We start from the raw sequence: 21774 nt of genomic DNA on the forward strand, positions 1-21774 counted from the left end.
TATAAAAAGGGTAATACGTTATCCTGGATTTTACCCCAGGAGTCCAAGGTTGTTTTAATATGAAAAAAATGAGTCAATGTATTTGACCTTTTAGCAGAATAAAGAAGACAATCATATCATTTCAGTAAGTGCAGGGAAAAACGTGACAATATTCGATACCAATGCTAAAAGCACTCAGCGCTCTTGGGGTAGAAGGAAACTTTCTTAACCTGATAAAGGATGTCTGAAAATCCTACAGAAAACATTATAGTTAGTGGTGAAACACTATCACATTCTCCATAAAATCGGGACCAAGGCCAGAGAAGCCTCCTCTCACTTCTATTTAACTCTGTACTAAATATCCTAGCAAGTGCAGTAGGGCTGGAAAAAGAAAAAATAGGCACGTGGATGGGAAAGTTAAAACTATAATTGGCATTACTCGCAAATCACAATCATGATTGTGTAATATCAAATCAAAAAAGAGGGCTTCCCTGGTGGCGCAGTGGTTGGGAGTCCACCTGCCAATGCAGGGGATGCAGGTTCATGCCCCGGTCCGGGAAGATCCCACATGCTGCAGAGCAGCTGGGCCCGTGAGCCGTGGCCGCTGAGCGTGCGCGTCCAGAGCCTGTGCTCCGCGACGGGAGAGGCCACAGCAGTGAGAGGCCCGTGTGTACCGCAAAAAACAAAAAAAAAACCTTCCAGGGCCTTCCCTGGTGGTGCAGTGGTTAAGAATCCGCCTGCCAATGCAGGGGACACGGGTTCGAGCCCTGGTCCGGGAAGATCCCACATGCTGCGGAGCAGCCGGGCCCGTGCGCCACAATTACTGAGCCTGTGCTCTAGAGCCTGCGAGCCACAACTACTGAGCCCACGTGCCACAACTACTGAAGCCCGCACGCCTAGAGCCCGTGCTCCACAACAAGAAAAGCCACCACAATGAGAAGCCCACGTGCAGAAGCAATGAAGAGTAGCCCCTGCTCGCCACAACTAGAGAAAGCCCACGTGCAGGAATGAAGACCCAACACAGCCAAAAATAAATTTTAAAAAAAGATGCTTCCAGAAATAAGTGAATATAAACAAGATCACCAGAATCAAGTCAATATGTAAAAACATTAAAATGTTAGTACATGCAACGTACTAAATGCATACAATAGAACGCCACTCAGCATGAAAAATAATGAACTACTAAAACTCTCAACAGCATGGCTGGATCTCAAGAACAATATCCTGAAGGGAAAGAAGCCAGACACAAAACATTTCATAGTGTGCAATTCCATTTGTATGACATTCTAGAACAGGAAGAACTAAGCTAGAGGGACAAAACGCATATCGGTGGTTTCCTTGAGCTGGGGGTTAGGAGACTGCGTGCAGAGTGTCACGAAGGAATTTCCTAGGGTGAGAACAAATGTTGTCTCCCTTTTTAGTGGTGCTTCCATCAGTGTATACATTTGGCAAAACTCATTGACCTTAATGAGTCACTTAAAATATACCCACTTAAAATGGGTATATTTTCTAGTTTGTAAACTATACCTTAAATAGAGTTTTATTAACTGGAATTTAGAATCCCTGCTAAGCAAAACTAATCGTCATGGTTTTTTTGGTTTGTTTATTTATTTATTTATTTATTTGCGGTACGCGGGCCTCTCACTGTTGTGGCCTCTCCCATTGCGGAGCACAGGCTCCAGACGCGCAGGCTCAGCGGCCATGGCTCACGGGCCCAGCCAATCAGCGGCATGTGGGATCTTCCCGGACCGGGGCACGAACCTGCGTCCCCTGCATCGGCAGGCGGACTCTCAACCACTGCGCCACCAGGGAAGCCCAAAGAAAACATTTTTTTTTTCAAAGAAAACATTTTTAATCTTACAGTACAGTACCCTGAAAAGTACAGTAGTCCAGTACAACAGTTGGCATACAGGGGCACGTCCACATCTTTGAAAGTTCACAACTTGAAGATTTGTGTGTAGGGGACTTGCTGTAACACAATCACACTAATTTCCCACTAAGTGGGAAAACTCGGAAATGAACCCAGGCAGTCTCTCTCTGGATGGCCACTTGATCGTGGTGCCATGTTGATGTTCGAACATGATGGTGGTCTTGCTTGAGTGGTTCGTGTTGAAACGTTTTATTTCATTCAGAGAAAATGGAAGCCATGATGAGGTTTCAGGTGGGTAGTAGGTAACACGGTCAGGTGGTATTTCCGCTCCGTTTGCACAGATGATGGACAGTTGACAGAGGCATCATTAGCCCTATGAGGTGATACACAGTGCACGAAACCAGAAAATGAAGAAAACAATAACAGCTAATTGAAATTTCAGGGGAACTTCAGATAATATAATAGGTATAATATAATTACTGGTTTTGAGGCTGATTGAATGAACTCACTTGATGCCTGTGCTGTCAGAAAATTGTCCTGCCCCAGGAAAGCACTTAATGCCTTGTTGGAAACAGGACTCAAGTGTTTGGCTAGATTGTTGTGAAGCGTGGATTCAAACTCACACATCCTATAGTCTGGGGTGAGAAACAAGAGTGCTCTGGAAACTACATGGAAAATTATATGGAAATTGTGGTCTTATGTATGCAAGCAAGCTACGTATAATCCAGGGAAATTAGTTAATTGCCAAGAGCCTTGGGCTCGTCTGGAAATTATCATTGCCACCGTAAACATCAAGTTCTGTGTTTTGGGAGTTTTTTATTTTATTTTTTTTATTGAAGTATAGTTGATTTAAAGTGTTGTGCCCATCTCTGCTGTACAGCAAAGCGACTCAGTTATACACATACACACACATTCTTTTTTTAATAAATTCTTTTCCATTATGATTTATCACAGGATATTGAATATAGTTCCCTGTGCTATACAGTAGGACCTTGTTGTTTATCCATCCTCTATATAATATTGAATAGTTTACATCTACTAATCCCAAACCCCCAGTCCTTCCCTCTGCCACATCCTCAAGTATTGTGTTTTGATGGTCTGTGATTACAGGGCATTTGGTCCATGGACCCATTAACAAGAGGGACACAGATTCTCTTTTAACTGATACGCTGAAATAGTCCACACTCTAATCAACTTTCGTTGAGTACCTTTCTGTACCAAACAGTATCTCATTTAATTTTCAGAATAGCCCTGGCAAAGGAAGTGAATCCCCATCCTTAGAGATAAGGAATGTGCCCAAAGTCTCTCAGTGCATCCGGGAAAGGGTGTAGGGTTTGCTCCAAAGTCAGCTTGGCTCCACAGCTGGTACTCTTGGCTCTCCCTAGGAAAACATGTCAGTGAGACTTTACACCCATTACCAGGATGGACTACCAGCGTATAGAAAGGACCCTATTTTTTTTGGCAGACAGGGACGTGGAAGTCTGGTTGTCAGTTGACTGCTAAAACTTGGATGTTGGCTGAAGCCGCAAGATTATATACGGTCTGTGCTCCCTTCCCTCTCTCACTGAAATAAAGAGAGATTCAGCTGTGGGGCTGTTTATCCAAACCCGCTCCTGGAGCCTGTCAGGCACCCCCGGCACCCCCGTGGCAGCCCTCAGAGCCAACGGAGGGTAGTTTCTTTTGTCCAACAGCTGCAGAACCAGGAGCTGCTGAGGGCGCTGATGAGGAAGGCTGAGCAGGAAATCAACAGCAAAGTGATTGAAACGTTGAAGAGACTGGAGGACCCTGTGCAGCGACAGCGGGTCCTGGTGGAACAGGAGAGGCAGAAGTACCTGCACGAGGAGGAAAAGGTTGTCCGGAAGTTGTGGTGAGTGCGGTCCCTTGTTGCGTGCTTAGCTGCTCAACCTGGAAGGCAAGCCTGTCTTTGCCAAGGAGGAGGCCCTTCCTAGACGGTGTTCCGAGCCTCTTTCTTTATTGAGCACCTACTGTGTACAGTTAGAGTTCTGCTGGTTCTGGGTATCCACGGACACTTAGCTAGTGCCCCTCCATCCAGGCCCAGGAAATTCAACAATCCTTGGGAGTCTGAGCTAGTCTCTTTATTTATTTATTTTTTTAATTATATATATTTTTTGTGGTACGCGGGCCTCTCACCGTTGTGGCCTCTCCCGTTGCGGAGCACAGGCTCCGGACGCGCAGGCTCAGCGGCCATGGCTCACGGGCCCAGCCGCTCCGCGGCATGTGGGATCCTCCCAGACCGGGGCACGAACCCGCGTCCCCTGCATCGGCAGGCGGACGCTCAACCACTGCGCCACCAGGGAAGCCCTGAGCTAGTCTCTTTGAAGCCGGAGCATCACACTGTTCTACAGGGCTTGGCAACGCCTAAAATTAAAAGGGGCCAGTTGCAGAATCCCGTGATAAATGGGAAGTCTGCATTTAGTCTCAATAAATTAAAACTAATAGCCAAAATAACAGAGCGCCAAAGTTATCCTCCTATTATTCAACGGTAGTTAAAATCACAAAAGAAGAATGTATGTATGTCTGATCCAGAATGAAAGATGCTTCCTTGAATGTTACCCATCTTCTGTGAGGTTCTTATTGAAAGCATCCATCAAGTCCCACTACTGAAATGAGCAGAGTTTTTATCACGCCCCAGTCACTGGGGCAGGCCCATCTTTTATGTTAATGTATATTTTGTTATGCGATGAAGATTTATCATAGAACAATTTCACCTTTTAGTATAATGAATAATCATTTGCGTGGGTTCTTCTAGTGTTATTTTTTTTGAGTTTCATAAAGCCTTTTTTAAAAATTATTTTTTAAATGTTTTATACAGTTTTTAAAGATTATACTCCATTTAGAGTTATTACAAAATATTGGCTTTATTCCCCATGTTGTGCAGTACATCCTTGTACCCTATCTTTCACCCACTAGTTTGTACCTCTTACTCCCCGACCCTTACATTCCCCCCTCCCCGCCTCACTGGTAACCACTAGTTTGTTCTCTGTATCTGTGAGTCTGTTTCTTTTCTGTTATATCCACTAGTTAGTTGTATTTTTTAGATTCCACCTATAAGTGATATCATACAGTACTTGTCTTTCTCTGACTTATTTCACTTAGCATAATGCCCTCCAAGTCCATCCATGTTGCTGCAAACGGCAAAATTTTCACTCTTTTTTATGGCTGAGTAGCATTCCATTGTATGTAGGTAATTCTGTTGTTCCTTGGAAAGCTTAAACCTCCCAAAATGGGACTGTCAGGGAGCAGCTTCCAAATTCTTTTCATGACCAGAATCACCAGAAGCCTACAACATGATGGAGAGTACTATGCTCTGTCACCATTTGATATTTGAGGTGTAGCTTATGTCACCTCATATGCCAACCCGATGTGTCTGATTAAAATTAGAATACCCCTCTCAGTAGCAGTCTAGAGGAAGAAATCAGTTTGAGTTATTATTTTCCTGAAGAAGACAATTTGACGACCGTGCATCATCTCAAGAGTAGCCTCTGGGGCTTCCCTGGTGGCGCAGTGGTTGCGAGTCCGCCTGCCGATACAGGGGACGCGGGTTCGTGCCCCGGTCCGGGAAGATCCCACGTGCCGCGGAGCGGCTGGGCCCGTGAGCCATGGCCACTGAGCCTGCGCGTCCAGAGCCTGTGCTCCGCGACGGGAGAGGCCACAGCAGTGAGAGGCCCACGTACTGCAAAAAAAAGAGCAGCCTCTAAATTTTTATTTAGTTCATGCCTTTATAGACAGTTAATCACCCACCGTGAGGTAACCATGAGGTAAAAGGGTATTATTTGTCTGAAACATTTCTGTGACAGCCCGATTGTCTACAACTACACCTCAAGGTTCTTCTTGAAAAGTTCTTTTAAAAAAACATAGCCTTTTAATATTTTTATAGCATTGCCAATTATTTTTCCTTCCAGCTTAGTTGAGATGTAATTGTCATACGTCACTGTAAGAGTTTAAGTAATGATTTGACTTACATCTTGCAACTATGGCCGCAGTAAGTTTAGTGAACATCCATCATCTCACAAAGATACAAAATTAAATAGAAAAAAACATTTTTTCTTCTGATAAGAACTCAGGATTTCCTCTCTTAACAGCTTTCATATATAACCTACAGCAGTGCTAATTATATTTATCGTGTTGTACATTACACCCACGAGTACTTATTTATATTATAACTGGAAGTTTGTACTTTTCTCGACCTGCTGCCTACCCGAGGACACTCAAGGCTCTGGCAGTGGACTAGATGTTCGCTTACTGCCACCTAGTGGTTCTTCAAATCAAAGCTCTTTTCCTGTTTCTTTAAAGAGGGGTTTTTCTGTTGTTGGATTTACAGGCAAACTGCAAGGATGCACCCCATCTAGGGTGGGGTTATTAATGGGCCGAGGCGACAGGATGTTATTATTGGTGTGTTTGTTGAAGTAGGAGACCTTAATTTAGTTCTACTGGAACTGGCAGTACCCTAAGAGGTGTGTGTAAGTGTGTGCGCACACCCCAGAAATCAGATCTGTGATCATTTCTTCTCTTTGTAGCCTGGAGAGGACACTCAGTCCTTACCGACAGGACAATTGGTATAAACCAGAGGTTCTCGGTCAGGGGCAAGTTCGTTCCCCTCCCCCAAGGACATTTAACAGTGCCTGCCGACATTCTTGTTTGTCACAAGTAGGGGAGGTTGCTACCGGCATCTATCATCAACGGGTGTTGAATTTTGTCATAAAGCTTTTTCTGCGTGTATTGAGATGATCATATGTTTTTATTCTTCAGTTTGTTAATGCGGTGTATCACGCTGATTGATGTGTGGATACTGAAGAATCCTTGCATCCCTGGGATACATTCCACTTGATCATGGTGTATGATCCTTTTAATGTGCTGTTGGATTCGGTTGGCTAGTATTTTTTGTTTGCTGAGGATTTTTGCATCTATATTCATCAGTGATATTGGCCTGTAGTTTTCTTTTTTGTGGTATCTTTGCCTGGATTTGGTAGCAGGGAGTGGCCTCATAGAATGAGTCTGGGAGTGTTCCTTCCTCTGCAATTTTTGAAATAGATTCAGAGGGATAGGTGTTAACTCTTCTCTAAATGTTTGATAGAATTCGCCTGTGAAGCCATCTGATCCTGGACTTCTGTTTGTTGGAAGATTTTTAATCACAGATTCAATTTCAGTGCTTGTGATTGGTCTGTTCATATTTTCTGTTTCTTCCTGGTTCAGTCCTGGAAGGTTGTACCTTTGTAAGAATTTGTCCCTCTTCTAGGTTGTCCAATTTGTTGGCATATAGTTGCTGCTCCTGGCATCTAGTGTGTCGAGGCCTGGGGCGCTGCTAAACATCCTACAGTGCATAGGACAGGCCCCACACACACAGAAAAGAATTACCTGAGCCCAAAGGCCAAGTGCCAAGGTTGAGAAGCCGGACCTAAAGCCGTCCGGGCTCCTCCTTCTGCCCCCTCCGTCCCTCTTTCTCCTCTGTCACATTGCAGAGTGCACCCACCCTCCCTTAGTTGGCATCAGCAACACTGAAAACGAAGAGTGGGTCCTTGGTCAGCCAGGCGGCCAACCTGGGCCTCCCCGTGGACAGCCCCGGGAAAACGGCCTCGCACCTGCCTCATACCACAGCAGAGGATCTTAAGCCAAACCAAGCTACTCCTGTACCAGCTGCTTCCATCGCCTCCGTGGGCGTGGAGGGAGCGGCCAGGACGCGGTTCAGGAGGGGAGGCCAGGCGGTGAGGCTCAGGGGTCCCTCTGCTCCTGCACTGTCCTTATTGAAGGCCCCAGCGTTCACTCCATCTGTGGTTTGCGCTCCCCCCAGTGACCTGGAAGACTTCGTTGAAGATTTAAAGAAGGACTCTGCCTTGGCCAGCCGCGTGGTTACTCTAAAAGATGTGGAAGACGGGGCTTTCCTCCTGCACCAGGTGGGAGAGGCAGTAGCTTCCCTGAAAGGTGAGTGTCCTCCTTGCGGCGGTGGGGGGAGTCTGAAGCCTGTTTCCTGGGGTGTTTGAAAATCCATCAGACAGTGAAGGATTCATTCGTGCACATGGGCGGGTACTCACCCAAGACCTCCGTGTGCCAGGCACTGTTCTGGGCACTTGGGATACACCACTGCCTGTCTTCTGGGGGCTGATACTTTGTGGTGGCTGTAATATTTAGGACTGAACGACAGACCCTTACGAACAGTGCACCAGGCAGCTGTACCAAATTCATTAAACACAACCCGAGGGCCGCGTGAGCTTATCCCAGACACACAGGCAGGAAATGAGGCCTGGGGCTCTGCCTTGGCCCAGGTCACGCTCGGCCTCAAGGCACGTGAGCTGCCCTGTGGTGGGTGAACCCCGCGCTTCTCAGCCCTGTCCAGAGTCGGGGCTCGGGACAGGGGGCTTGCTGCTCTGGCTTTTTCCTACAGCTCACCAGCTGCTCTTGGCCCGCAGGAGAATTTCCAACCTTACAAAACAAGATGCGAGCCATCCTGCGCATAGAAGTGGAGGCCGTGCGGTTTCTGAAGGAGGAGCCGCACAGGCTGGACAGTCTCCTACAGAGAGTGCGTGGCATGACCGACGCCCTGACCACGCTGCGCAGGTGACCGCGGCTTCCTGGGCGGGCGGGGGGCGGGGCTGGGGTGAGAACTGATAGTTTGATGCCAGACTTCTTGTTGGTTCTGATCTCACAGCCAGGCAGTCAGCCGTATTTGGACATTGTCTGCTCCAGCCCTGGTGGTGGTAGGTGTCAAGAATATAACAAACAGGAACCCTGCCCTTATAAAGCTTCCTTTCCCACGTGGGAAACAGACACGACTACCACACATGAACCACTTCCCAGTCTTCCCAGGAGTGGCAGTCCTGAATTTTCCTTTTTTTTTTTTTTTAAGTAGAACTTGGAAATTACAGAGATGTTACCCCTTAGATCTTGGACCAGATTTGAGAGCAGGTCACAAGCAGAATATAAATTCTTGGGGAGAATTTTAATCACTAATAATCTTTAATCACTATAATCTTTTGATCAGGTTTGTAGGAGAAATATGTTAAATGTGCAATTGACTTTTAGATGAATTATTAACTATAAGGGAGCAAGTGAGATTTTTCTAGTAACAGTGACCTCAAAAAGAACCTCTTTTGAGATGCTAAGACTACAGAGCACACTATAATCACCTGTGTAAGTTCCAGGATGCCAAAAATAATCTGAATTAGAACAAGAGGCCTCTTCCTGCAGAGACCTCGTCTGCCTGGGCACAGGAAGAAGTTGTACCCGAATTGCATTTTCTCACAGGTTCCCTCATTTAAAATTGCCAGAGTGAACTTTTCCTTCCTGTAGGATAAAAATATGTTCAAAGAATTCTTAATTACGCTCTTACCTAAATGTGGTAACCCACCCACAAAGCCTAAAGCAAACCATCCTTATTAAGTGTTTGTTTAAAGAGGGAGCAGCCTGGCTGGTAACGTTGCCCACCCTCCCTTCTCTTCCACGAAAAACAATTTTTAAAAAATTTTAGAGCCAGCACAGATGAAGCTCAGTATTTGTCTTATCTCCATCTAAAAAAAGATGGGATTGTGTGTCTTGAATGTTATAGGACTTTGTGTCCCATAGATGCTCGGTGGTGGGAATGATAGATAGATAAAGCCAGTTAAGTAACTTTAACAATAAAAATAGCAGAAATATTAGCTGCCATCAGGCTGCTCATCACAGGCCTTTATACTATTAATCTTTCCTTGGTATCTTCCCGGTATAACATGCTGTACTCAGCACTGTGGAAGACACAAGAAGGAAGGTAGGAATATGCACGACCCCAAGGACAGGCACATGTCCTGGTGCCTGATTGATAGAGAAGACAGAGCGGGTGGCAGTCACAGTTCAGAGCAACTTAGCGGCTTGGGAAGATGCTGAAGGGATTTGGTAGGTGTTGAATTTGAGGTGCTGGAAGGATAGCAAAACAGAGCTGCCCATGAGGCACTTGGAGTTAAGGGAGTCCCTGCCTAACTCGGAGGGAGAGAGGGAGGAGAGGTTGAGAGTTGGAAGTCGCCTTCATGAAGATGATTACTGAAAATGGAAGCGATGGCTATGATAGAATGAGAAGGAAAGGAAGAAAGAGACCCTTAGAGATTTGGGATTGAAGGGACGGGGTAGGTAAAGAGCAAAAGAAACAAGTGAGTAGAAAAGGAGACGATGTCTTCTTTCCAATCAAAAAAAAAAAAAAAGAGCATTTTGCTAAGAAGAGAATGAGGGACTAATTAAAAATTATGGGTCGAGTGCCACGTGTGACAGAGTCTTCCATGTAACTACATTGATCGTAGCACCGAGCCCTGAGGAAGACGTTGAACAGCACTGTCACCGTCACTATTATAATCTCCAGAAAAGTATCTGAGTCTCACAAAGGTGAAGTTCCCGGCCTTACAGAGCTAGAACACGGCAGAACTGATACTCAAACACAAGCCTGTCTGACCCTGAAGGTCATGTCTTTGCCACTGGACCATGGGTGGAGGTGGACAGACAGAATCAATGACCCCGAGCAGAGGAGGACTAACACAGCGGTTAGATTCAAAGTCACTCGTGATGTTGCAGAAAGGCTGGTCAAGTCCAGGTGGGGCAGCCAGAGGGCACCAGGCTGAGCTGTAGGAAGAGCAAAGCAAAAGGAACTGGCATATAAACCACCCTCCCAAGGCGTGGAGCAGTGAAAGGAGGAGAGAATGGAGGGTTTAGGAAGCTTTGGGTTAGAACCGAGCCTCTACGAGAGCTGCCCAGGCCTGGATTGGGTGCAGGAGTTACCGTTAGAATCATGTGTCCACTTGATGTCACCATCCCCCAAACAGTGACAGGATTGCATAGTGCACGTGGAAAGGGAAAGACAGACCATGTCCTGAGGGAAAAAGTAGGAAAGCAGCTGCCGGAGATAACGAGGAGGCAGTCAGGTTGCTATGGGAACCCTCAACTCTAAGCTGCTACTCCGGGTTTTAGAATCTTAATTTTGCAACACAATCCTGCCTGGCTTTGGGATGACACAGCACTCAAGCATACCATACAACTAAAATGCACGTTACCTAGTTCACCAGCTCATGCTGCTGTGCGTGGTTTCTCCCAGGCATGTCACTGATGGGCTCTTGAAGGGCACAGATGCAGCCCAGGCCGCACAGTATGTCGTGATGGAAAAGGCCACGGCCGCAGAAGTCCTGAAGACCCAGGAGGAGGTTCCCCGCGCCTCGGGCCAGCCCCTCCCCGGTGCGGGCGTCCCCGGCGACGTGAAATCGGAAGTGGTACCCTTGGCGGTTCACCACGCTCAGAGCTCTCCTGTGGTCATCCAGCCGTCCCAGCTCTCCTCCACGCTGCTGAACCCTGCCCAGCACTTGCCAGGGGGGCCCGGGCCTCACCCGGCCAGCCCTCCCGCTGTCACACAGGAGGTGACCTCAGCTCTGCAGTCCCCGCAGATGCCCGGGAATGGTTCCTCCATGCAGAGCCTGTTCATGGACGAAATCCACAGTGTGAGTGCCAAGAACAGGGCAGTGTCTATCGAGGTAGAGTCCTATTTCCATTTTTCGTAATTCCATAAAGGAGGAAAGGATGTGGTCCTTTCCTTCCAAGAGTGTGTACAGTCTGGTTGTGGAGATAATGCATATATGTATCAAAGATATATTTTTATCAAAAATATATATAACTTTCTATTTTATATACATATCAGTTTTTTTAAACTGTAAATGGGTTTCAATGGCCAGGTTGAGAGAGAGGCCATCAGATTTCAGACAAGGCTCAGGCACCCAACCTGTAGGAAGGTGAGGCAGCGGTGTGCTGCTAAGTGTTGAACAACCGGCATTCTGATGGGAGAAGCCTCAGTTGTAGTGTCTGCCAGTTTCTGTGGTGCAAAGACTCCCACCATTGCTGACACATCAGTGACCATGCTGGTGGGAAGAAGGGTGACAGTCAGCCCTCCCGAGCCAGTGTGAGCTGGGGAGGGTTTGCCAGTGACCTTGAAAATGAAGTAGAGTCTGGGTAAGCAGAGGGTGGTAAGAACATTCTAGGATAGAGGGATCCTGGGGCAAAGGCTGGACCTTGGATAAACCAGTTTAAGTGGAACAAGAAAGAGGAGCTAAGGCTGGCAAAACAGGCTGGAAGCTGGTTTGGGGCAGCTTACTCACCATTAACATGGTTCATTTCATGGGTATCAGAGAAATGCTGTAGCTTGGACCAGTGATAAAAAAAAAATGGCATCTTCAGAAAATTAATCTGGAAACAATATGCAGAATAGATTAAGGTAGTGGGTCTCGGATTAAGGGTGCAGGATAGGAAGTAGTTACAGAAGTCTCAGAAGGAAGGAGAAAGGTGGTCTCAAAGTCACACAATATAGAGAGAAAACTTGCTGTGTTCTTAAATATTCTTTTCAAGAGCTGGTGTAGGTGCTCAAGCAGCACATTGCGTTTCCCTGGCTCTCTCCTTCCTCTTCCCTAAAATGTTTCCTCCACTCATTACTGTGTCCTTAGCCACCTGGTCCTAAGCATTCCTGCCTCTCTTGCAAGTCAGCAGTAGATAACGGGTTTCAGGAGGAGATGGACCTCTTAAAACCACTAAGGCCACAGTCATGGCCACTGGGCCTCTGAACACTAGGTAGCTCCCCTCTGCTCCAGAGTCAGTGGCTGTGCCCCCTAATCCAAGTTAGCTCCTTACAAAATGCATAAGATGGGGTGGAGTGTGATTGGCTGATGATGATTCTGCCTATCAGAGTCAGGGAGGGGACCAAAAACGTATTTCCTCCTGAAAATTAGTGGATTTACCACTTCAAACATCTCTACATTTAAAGGATGTCAGTAGGATGATTCTTTTATTTAAAAAATGTCTATTGAGAACCCACTAGGCATAGTTACCATTGTTACATGTATATTTTAAGTAAGTTTTGATGGCACACTTACAAGTCATCTCTGAAATGCTCTGATCCACGATAAGGAGGAGGCCTGAGTCTTCCTGACAGCTCTGCTACGGAGCTTCATTCACTCAAAAGATGTTACTGAGTCCTAGTATGTGCCAGGCCTTCATAGGCTCTGGGGTTGGCAGTGAACAGAAGGGACCAAGCCCAGGCTCTGGTGATAATAAATGCTACGAAGGAAAACTAGAGGAGGATAAGGACGGTGACAGTGGTGGCTGTTACTCATAGAGAGTGAATCTCGGGCAGATCCTTCGTCTCACTGGGCCCCAGCGTTCTCGCATGTAAAATAGATTGATTCCGTGATCTCCTGGGTCTTCTCCAACCCTGACATTATGGGGTTCCACTAATCCTGGTGCTCATTTCCACTCTATCCTCCTGGAATGATTAATGTGGCATCTCAAAATCACAGGAAAATGCTCTTTTAAAAAATGCACGGGTATTTAAAAATGCATTTTATATATTTCTCCCTCCTGTAGAACCTGATGGAGCTTAGAGATATCTCAATAGCCCCTCATTTTGTAAACAGGAGAATGTGACCCAGAAGATCATATAGCAATTCTTTGACAGCAGTGGAACTAAGACATAGGATTAGTGAGTGTTTTGGTGTTTGTTTCTGTTTCTTTGAACATCTCCTCTACAACGAAAACTCAGTGTAGAAAAACAAAACCTTAGTTATGGGATACACGCCTTTGAATGCGTATATCCCTGTGTCCCTGCCGTGAGTGCTGGCGAGTATGTAGTAAGTGCTCAGTAATAAGTGAATGAATGAATGGTTGGGTTTCTGAGCTTGCTCCTCTGTGAATGAATACCACTTGGGCTTCAGTGGCAGCCCGTTTAAAACATGTAGCAGACAGCACAAGGGTCAGGTTTGTCTGATGTGCAGAAGTGTCCCTGGACACAGAAACCAGAGCATCACTTTACCAGCACTTCAACTGTGTTATACTTCCTCCCACCCCGACATGCAATCTCAAAACTTTCTTTACTTGCTGTTGTCCTTCAGAAAGCAGAAAGGAAATGGGAAGAGAAAAGGCAAAATCTGGACCACTATAACGGAAAAGAGTTTGAGAAGCTCCTAGAAGAAGCCCAGGCCAATATTATGAAGTCAATTCCAAACCTGGAGATGCCGCCAGCCTCGGGCCCACAGCCAAAGGGCGATGCTCCAGTGGACAAGCTAGAACCTTCAGGTAAGGCGCTACCAGAGCTTTGTGGGCTGCTCACCCTCGGGTCAGTGTGGTGCCACCCACATAGGCACGATCTCTCACTTCCTAAAAACCTTATAAATTAAAAGAAAAAAAATTAATTGGAAAAACAAGCCCCAGGTGTCCCTAGAGCCTCCCTACTAGTTTTTGTTGTTGTTTTATTGACTACTACTTTTTAGTTATAAACATAGTAGGGAAACTGTGTTCTGCACTGGGAATCTAGAACAATGCTCACTAAGGAAAAATGTAGCTCCCCAGTTTCTGCCTTTCCTACGAATTTATGACCCTTCACAGCACCAGCTGGGAGAATATGAGACCTGCGTTTAAATTGAGAGGTTTTTCTTAGAAAACGTCAGCTTTTATAGGGATATTAGATCACAAGGAGAAATCGCATTTTTTAAATCAAAATTATTAGATGGTATATTTAACCAACCGAAACTATGGAAATTAAGCATCAGTGTGTCAATAATAATACAAAAAAGCTGTTAAAAAACTCAACCTGCTAAATCTTCAACCAGTTACAAACCGTGTGCCTTATTCTCATCTTAAAATTACGGACAGCGTATCTCAAGTTGGTCAAAGAGGGAGCCTTTGTCATTACACATGAGAGGGAGACCAGAGCCCACCTCCAGGGCCCATCAGCCTGTGCCCGTCCCCAGAGGCAGCCATCCCGAGGCCAAGCTGCTGGCCTAGGACAAGACACATGTCCCAGTGGTGCCCTGTAACCTGGCACCCTCTACATAAGACAGGGACCGCCCACTACAAATAATCACTGGCTTGTCACCCTGATGACTTAGCCAAATCTTCGTTACAACTTTCAGCAGGAAGTCCTCAAGCACCTCCTCTAAACAACTCTGTTTCAGTTGCTCAGAAAAGACACACACACTCCTGGGAGGCCAGGCAGGCCTGTGTGTCCCCAGAGTTGGGACAAAGGCCAGCTGGAAGCTCTGACCCCGAATTTCTTGTTTTACCACTTTTGTGAGCTCTTAGAGTGTTGGTAAAAGGCTGAAGTGAAGAATGTTGGTAAAGGGCAGGAGTGAAGCTCTTTCCGTTTTGAGAGAGAAATGCCTTTTGGGGGGCATTTTTCTGGGGAAAGCTCAGCAGACAGCTTCATCTCCCAACCTTTGGTGTCAATACTGATTTGTAATTCTCTCATTTCTGCATTTGCTGCCTCCTTTTCTTAGCAGAGAACCTTTTCTAACCACATAACCGTGACCAAAACGATCCACTTTCTCCCTGACTTGTCCACTGACACCTTCTGCCTCTGGCTCTTCCTGGGCCAGATTCTACTCTAACCTCCTCTACATGAATCCTTCCTGCCAACACTGCTTTCCAGACTCAGGGATGAAGGCTCTGCAAGCCATGCAGGGAGCTCTGACCCTTCATCTCTCCAAGTAACACTCAACTTTTTGGGGTAACAAGAGATTTGTTTAATAATAATAGGTAATATTGCATAGCATTTACTATAAGCCAAGCACTCTTCTAAATGCTTTATGTATATCAAGCCCATTTGATCTTCACAGCACCCTGGTGGAGATGATATTATTAGAATACCCGTTTAACAGATGGGAAAACTGAAGCAGAGAGAGGTTAATTAACTTGTGCAGGGCCTTTCTGCTTCAGGGCCTGTATTTTCAGTTGTTGCACTATGAAGAGAATAGAGAAATTTTTAAGTCAGATTGCATCAAGTTTCTAGAAATACATTGGACTTTCTGGATGTTATCTCGAAAGATGATTTTGCAATGACACACTGTTTTCCAGAAGACTCTCCAAATTCAGAACAGGACTTGGACAAGCTGGGGGCTAAGTCCCCGCCTCGTCCTCCCCCACCTCCACGGAGGAGCTATCTGCCAGGATCGGGGCTCACCACCACGAGGTCCGGCGATGTGGTCTACACCAGCAGGAAGGAGAATGCCACCACAAAGGTCTGATGGGTGAAGAAGCCCTGGTAAACTGTCTCTGGGTTCAGATGCTGCCCTTAGACAAAGTCTTCTCTGCTCTCATTTAGAACATAAAAAGTAGTGAGGCAGAGAAGAGAAGTAGAGAATAAACTAGGTCTCCAAGGAAGTGCCATTGAACTAGGTGGCACTGTGTTCCAAGGTGACACTGAACTAGGCTCTCAGGCACCTTTAAGACATGTGTAAGGAATGACCATGGCACAGAATTGCACAGATGGGAAAATGTTAGCCGGTGCTATAAGACTAGACTCAGCACCAGGAGTTTTATCCTTACTTGACTTTTAACTGTCTGTGAAATGCAAATCACCAGCTACTTCCCCAGCAAAGCACACTAAGATTGAAAACGGGGGCCTGAGGGGTAAGCAAAAGAAAGATCATCCTACAAAGGTAACTGAGATTAGCTAACAGAGTTGTGGGAGTCTTCAGAAAGAGGTTCAGAGAGCTTTAACTTCCACTTAACCTGGCAAGTCTTGTCATGTATGTTCAATGTAAAATACAATTTCCAAGGAGGGCCTTTCTTCTTTCTTAAAGGCACTGAAGTTACAGTCTTATTATAATTCTTCAGTCCGTTTGGCAAAATGACATCTTGGGCAAAGAAAAACCCAAACTAAATGCAAGTAGACAAAGCAGCCTTTCAGCTTGATTTGAAGAGCTAGGAAGCCAGTGCACCAGGCAGTGAGAGAACGTGTACTCTTTTGCGCTCTGTCCCTCTTTTGCCAGCACCTGGGGGTGTTAAGCCAGTATCTGTGGTTTGACTCTTTCTCAGGCAAGCAGTGAAGATGCTGGACCAAGCCTGCAGGCTAGAGCCACAAAGTGTCCAGCAGAGGAGCCTGCTTCAGCCTGGGCCCCGTCACCACCACCTGTCACTACTTCCTCCTTAAAGGATGAGGAGGAAGAAGAAGGAGACAAAATCATGGCAGAACTCCAGGTATGTGTGGATGCGGTAACTGACGTGGCCGCCTGCCCTTCCCATCCGGGACTCTGGCTGCGTCTGACGCCAGTTCATTAGCTAGAGAGGGCTGGGGAAGAGCCCCATGCCCCTGGGCCATGTAAGCTGCATCTCTGGCCTTGGCCTCCACTTTTCCAAGGTGGCACTGAACTAGGCTCTCAGGCACCTTTAAGACATGTGTAAGGAATGACCATTGCACAAAACAACTCAGAAAGTTTATACCAAAAAATCAATCCCAAGCTTTCCTAGCTCTGGCTGCTAGGATTGCCTTTCCTTTTCTCTCTTTCAGTGTGAAAATAGTCCCTGCTTCATTTTAAAAGCACTTAAGATGGGGATTAGAAACACCAGCCATTGTCCTGTCTTCCCAAGGACTGAGTAAAGCCCCCTTCAAGTGGTGTCCCCTTCTTTGGTTTTAATTCTTAGAATGACAGGCCTGGAATCACGTGGCCGTCTGTCCTCCATACCAAGTTTCCAGTCAGTGCCAATGTCATCTTTTCAGGGATTCCAAAAAGCTTAATAATTTGGTTTCCCGTCTTCTTTGTTCTATTTGAGAAATGATACTTTACTTTTAGATTTTTATGTGTTAACTAAGGAGGGGGTACAGGGCTACACCCAAAGCTCATCCCACATTCAGATCATGGTGTGAATCTGCCCCAGGTGTACATTCTAAGAACTCGTCTAATCAGTCATAAAACACAATTCCTAGACGACAGTCTGTTCATAAAGTATTTCATTTTGATCCATGAATTAACGTAGGGTATTTTGCCGATTTGATGGTCAGGTCACAACCTCCTTCGGGCTCCAGCACATGTTCACTAAGGTACTGATGAGTTTGTGCAGGCCCAGGGATCTGCCTTCTTCATTTGGAGGAGGGAGAACATTCTGACCACGTCACTTCCACCTCAGCTCTTCTGCTGTGCTTCCCATGGAAGTAATTGCCAACATTAAGCGCCTTGGGTTTTCCAGGGAAAACAGGGCTGCTGGTTTACTTGTCACGTGTGTGAGCCCTGTCCAGCCCCATTAAAACTCAGACTGGCCTGAGACATCGCCTCCATCAAACAGTTTAGTCAGAGAATTTCATTCATAGGAACCATAGATTTATAAAGTTACTGACTCATGGAACAGTTGAGAGCATGGAGGCCTCCATCAGTTATCCACTGAGGGCCCTCTGACTAAGACACTGGTATGTCAGGGCTACATGTTGCTGGGCATTGGTGCTTCTCCTAAGATGTGTAGGCAGATGCTGGGGCCATTCATTGTAGGATTTGCCCCCAAATTATGGTATAAGTAACAAATATGGAGGGAGAAAGAATGAGATAGTGGAGTAGAAGGATGTCAGCTCACCTCTCACAAAAACACCAAAATCACAACTGACTGCTGAACAACCATCAACAAAAAAGACTGGAACCTACCAAAAAAAGATGGTATACTACATCAAAAGATATACTACATCCAAAGATAAAGAAGCCACAACGAGACGGAAGGAGGGGCGCAATCACGACAAAGTCAAATCCCATACCCACTTGGTGGGCGACACACAAACTGGAAAATAATTATAGTGCAGAGGGTCTCCCACAAAAGTGAGAGTTCTGAGCCCCCCATCAGGCTCCCCAGCCTGGGGGTCTAGAATTGGGAGGAGGAGACCCCAGAGCATTTGGCTTTGAAGGCCAGTGGGGCTTGGTCGCAGGAACTCCACAGGACTGGGGGAAATGGAAACTTCATTCTTGGAGGGCACACACAAGGTCTTGTGCCCTCTGGAACCCAGGGAGAAAGCAGTGACTTCATAGGAGCCTGGGCCAGACCTACCTGGTAGTCTTGGAGGGTCTCCTGGAGAGGTTGGGGGGCAGCTGTGGCTCACTGTGGGGTCAAAGACACTGGTGGGGGCATACTGGGAAGTACTCGTTGGTGTGAGCTCCCTGGGAGGCTTCCATTTTTACCTGCCCTGCCTGACAGCCTGTAGGCTCCAGTGCTGGGATGCCTCAGGCCAAACAACCAACAGGGTGGGAACACAGCCCTAGCCCAAAGCCACCTCTAAACACACCCCTTGACGTGGCCTTGCCCACCAGAGAGACAAGATGCAGCTCCACCTACCAGTAGGCAGGAAGCAGCCCCTCCCACCAGGAAGCCTGCACAAGCCTCTGAGGCCTCATCCACCAGGGGGCAGAGACCAGAAGCAATGGGAAGTACAGCCCTGCAGCCTGTAGAACAGAAACCACAAGCACAGAAAGTTAGACAAATGAGACAGCAGAGGAATATGTTCCAGGTGAAGGAACAAGATAAAACCCCAGAAAAACAACTAAGTGAGGGGGAGATAGGCAATCTACCCAAAAAAGAATTGGAGTATTGATAGTAAAGATGATCCAAGATCTTGGAAAAAGAATGGAGGCACAGACTGAGAAGATGCAAGAAATGTTTAACAAAGAGCTAGAAGATAAAAAGAAGAAACAGAGATGAACAGTACAATAACTGAAATGAAAAATAGCCTAGAAAGAATCAATAGCAGAATAAATGAGACAGAAGAACGGATAAGTGAGCTGGAAGACAGAATGGTGGAAATCAGTGCTGCAGAATAGAATAAAGAATGAAAAGAAATGAAGGCAGTTTCAGAGACCTCTGGGACAACATTAGGTGCACCAACATTTGCATTATAGGGGTCCCTGAAGGAGAAGAGAGAGAAAGGGCCCGAGAAAATATTTGAAGAGAGAATAGCTAAAAACCTCTCTAACATGGGAAAGGAAACAGTCACCCAAGTCCAGGAAGCACAGAGTCCCAGGCAGGATAAACCCAAGGAGGAGCACACACCAAGACACACATTAAAGACAAAGAGAAAATACTAAATGCAACAAGGGAAAAAGCAACAAGTAACATACAATGGAATCCCCATAAGGTTATAAACTGATTTTTTCAGCAGAAACTCTGCAGGCTATAAAGAAGTGGCATGATATATCAATATTTTAAAGTGATGAAAGGGAAAAACCTACAACCAAGATTACTCTACCAGCAAGGATCTCATTCAGGTTCGATGGAGAAATTAAAAACTTTACAGACAAGCAAAAGCTAAGAGAATTCAGCACCACTAGACCAGCTTTGTAACAAATGCTAAATGAACTTCTCTAGGTGAAAAAGAAAAGGCCACAACTAGAAACAGGAAAATTACAAATGGGAAAGCTCACCAGTAAAGGCAGGAAATCATTCACACACAAACGTGATATCAAAACCAGCAGTCGTGAGAAGAGGAGAGTACAAGTGCAGGATACTAGAAATACATTTGAAATTAAAAGACCAGCAACTTAAAAACACTCATATATATTATACAGACTGCTATATCAAAACCTCATAGTAACCGCAAACTGAAAATCTACAACACACACAAAAAAGAAAAAGGAATCTAAACACAACACTAACGTTAGTCATCAAATCACAAGAGAGCAAAAGGAAGGGAAGAGAAAAGACCTACAAAAACCCAAAACAATTAACAAAATGACAGTAAGAATATACATATCTATAATTACCTTAAATGTAAACAAATTAAATGCTCCAAACAAAAGATACAGACTGGCTGAATGGATACAAAAACAAGACCCTTATCTATGTTGTCTGCAAGAGACCCACTTCAGATCTAGGGACACATACAGACTGAGACTGAGGGGATGGAAAAAGGTATTCCATGGAAATGGAAATCAAAAGAAAGCTGGAGTAGCAATTCTCATATCAGACAAAATAGACTTTAAAGGACTGTTACAAGAGACAAAGAAGGACACTACATAATGATCAAGGGATCAATCCAAGAAGAAGCTATAACAATTGTAAATATATATGCACCCAACATAGGAGCATCTCCATAGATAAGGCAAATGCTAACAGCCATAAAAGGAGAATTCAGCAGTAACACAATAATAGTGGGGGACTCTAACACCCTACTTACAGCAATGGACAGATCATCCAGACAGAAAATCAATAAGGACACACAAGCCGTAAATGACACATTAGAGCAGATGGACTTAATTGGTATTTATAGAGCATTCCATTCAAAAGCAGCAGAATACACATTCTTTTCAAGTGCACGCAGAACATTTTCCAGGATCACACACTGGACCACAAAGCGAGCCTTGGTAAATTTAAGAAAATTGAAATTGTATCAAGCATCTTTTCTGACCACAGTGCTATGAGGTTAGAAATCAACTACAAGGAAAAGAAAGAAAAACCACAAACATGCGGAGGCCAAACAATATGCTACTAAACAACCAATGGATCACTGAAGAAATCAGAGGAAATCAAAAAATACCTAGAAAAAACAACCCAATCCAAAAATGGGCAGAAATAGACGTTTCTCTGAAGAAGATATACAGATTGCCAACAGACACATGAAAGAATGCTCAACATCATTAATCATTAGAGAAATGCAAATCAAAACTACAATGAGATATCATCTCACACCAGTCAGAATGGCCATCATCAAAAAATCTAGAAACAATAAATGCTGGAGAGGGTGTGGAGAAAAGGGAACCCTCTTGCACTGTTGGTGGGAATGTGAATTGGTTCAGCCACTGTGGAGAACAGTATGGAGGTTCCTTAAAAAACTACAAATAGAATTACCATATGACCCAGCAATCCCACTACTGGGCATATACCCTGAGAAAACCAAAATTCAAAAAGAGTCACGTACCAAAATGTTCATTGCAGCTCTATTTACAATAGCCCGGAGATGGAAACAACCTAAGCGCCCATCGTCGGATGAATGGATAAAGAAGATGTGGCACATATACACAATGGAATATTACTCAGCCTTAAAAAGAAATGAAATTGAGCTATTTGTAATGAGATGGATAGACCTAGAGTCTGTCATACAGAGTGAAGTAAGTCAGAAAGAAAAAGACAAATAACCGTATGCTAACACATATATATGGAATTTAAGGGAAAAA

General features: G+C 45.4%; 1 protein-coding gene across 5 annotated transcripts in view; it reads left to right on the forward strand.

The window, feature by feature from the left end:
* Positions 1–21774, forward strand: part of KIAA1217 (KIAA1217 ortholog) — a 321560-nt gene that overhangs the window by 285402 nt on the left and 14384 nt on the right. For 3 of the 5 annotated variants that reach the window (XM_065870849.1, XM_065870852.1, XM_065870851.1), the window contains 7 exons: positions 3541–3716; positions 7659–7789; positions 8275–8422; positions 10917–11346; positions 13747–13930; positions 15707–15870; positions 16670–16831. In XM_065870849.1, the coding sequence (XP_065726921.1) occupies positions 3541–3716; positions 7659–7789; positions 8275–8422; positions 10917–11346; positions 13747–13930; positions 15707–15870; positions 16670–16831 (1395 nt within the window). The remainder of the gene's footprint in view (positions 1–3540; positions 3717–7658; positions 7790–8274; positions 8423–10916; positions 11347–13746; positions 13931–15706; positions 15871–16669; positions 16832–21774) is intronic. The other 2 variants (XM_065870850.1, XM_065870853.1) reach the window with 1 other exon arrangement.

Source organism: Phocoena phocoena, chromosome 2, assembly GCF_963924675.1.
Source record: "Phocoena phocoena chromosome 2, mPhoPho1.1, whole genome shotgun sequence".
Classification (NCBI taxonomy): domain Eukaryota; kingdom Metazoa; phylum Chordata; class Mammalia; order Artiodactyla; family Phocoenidae; genus Phocoena; species Phocoena phocoena.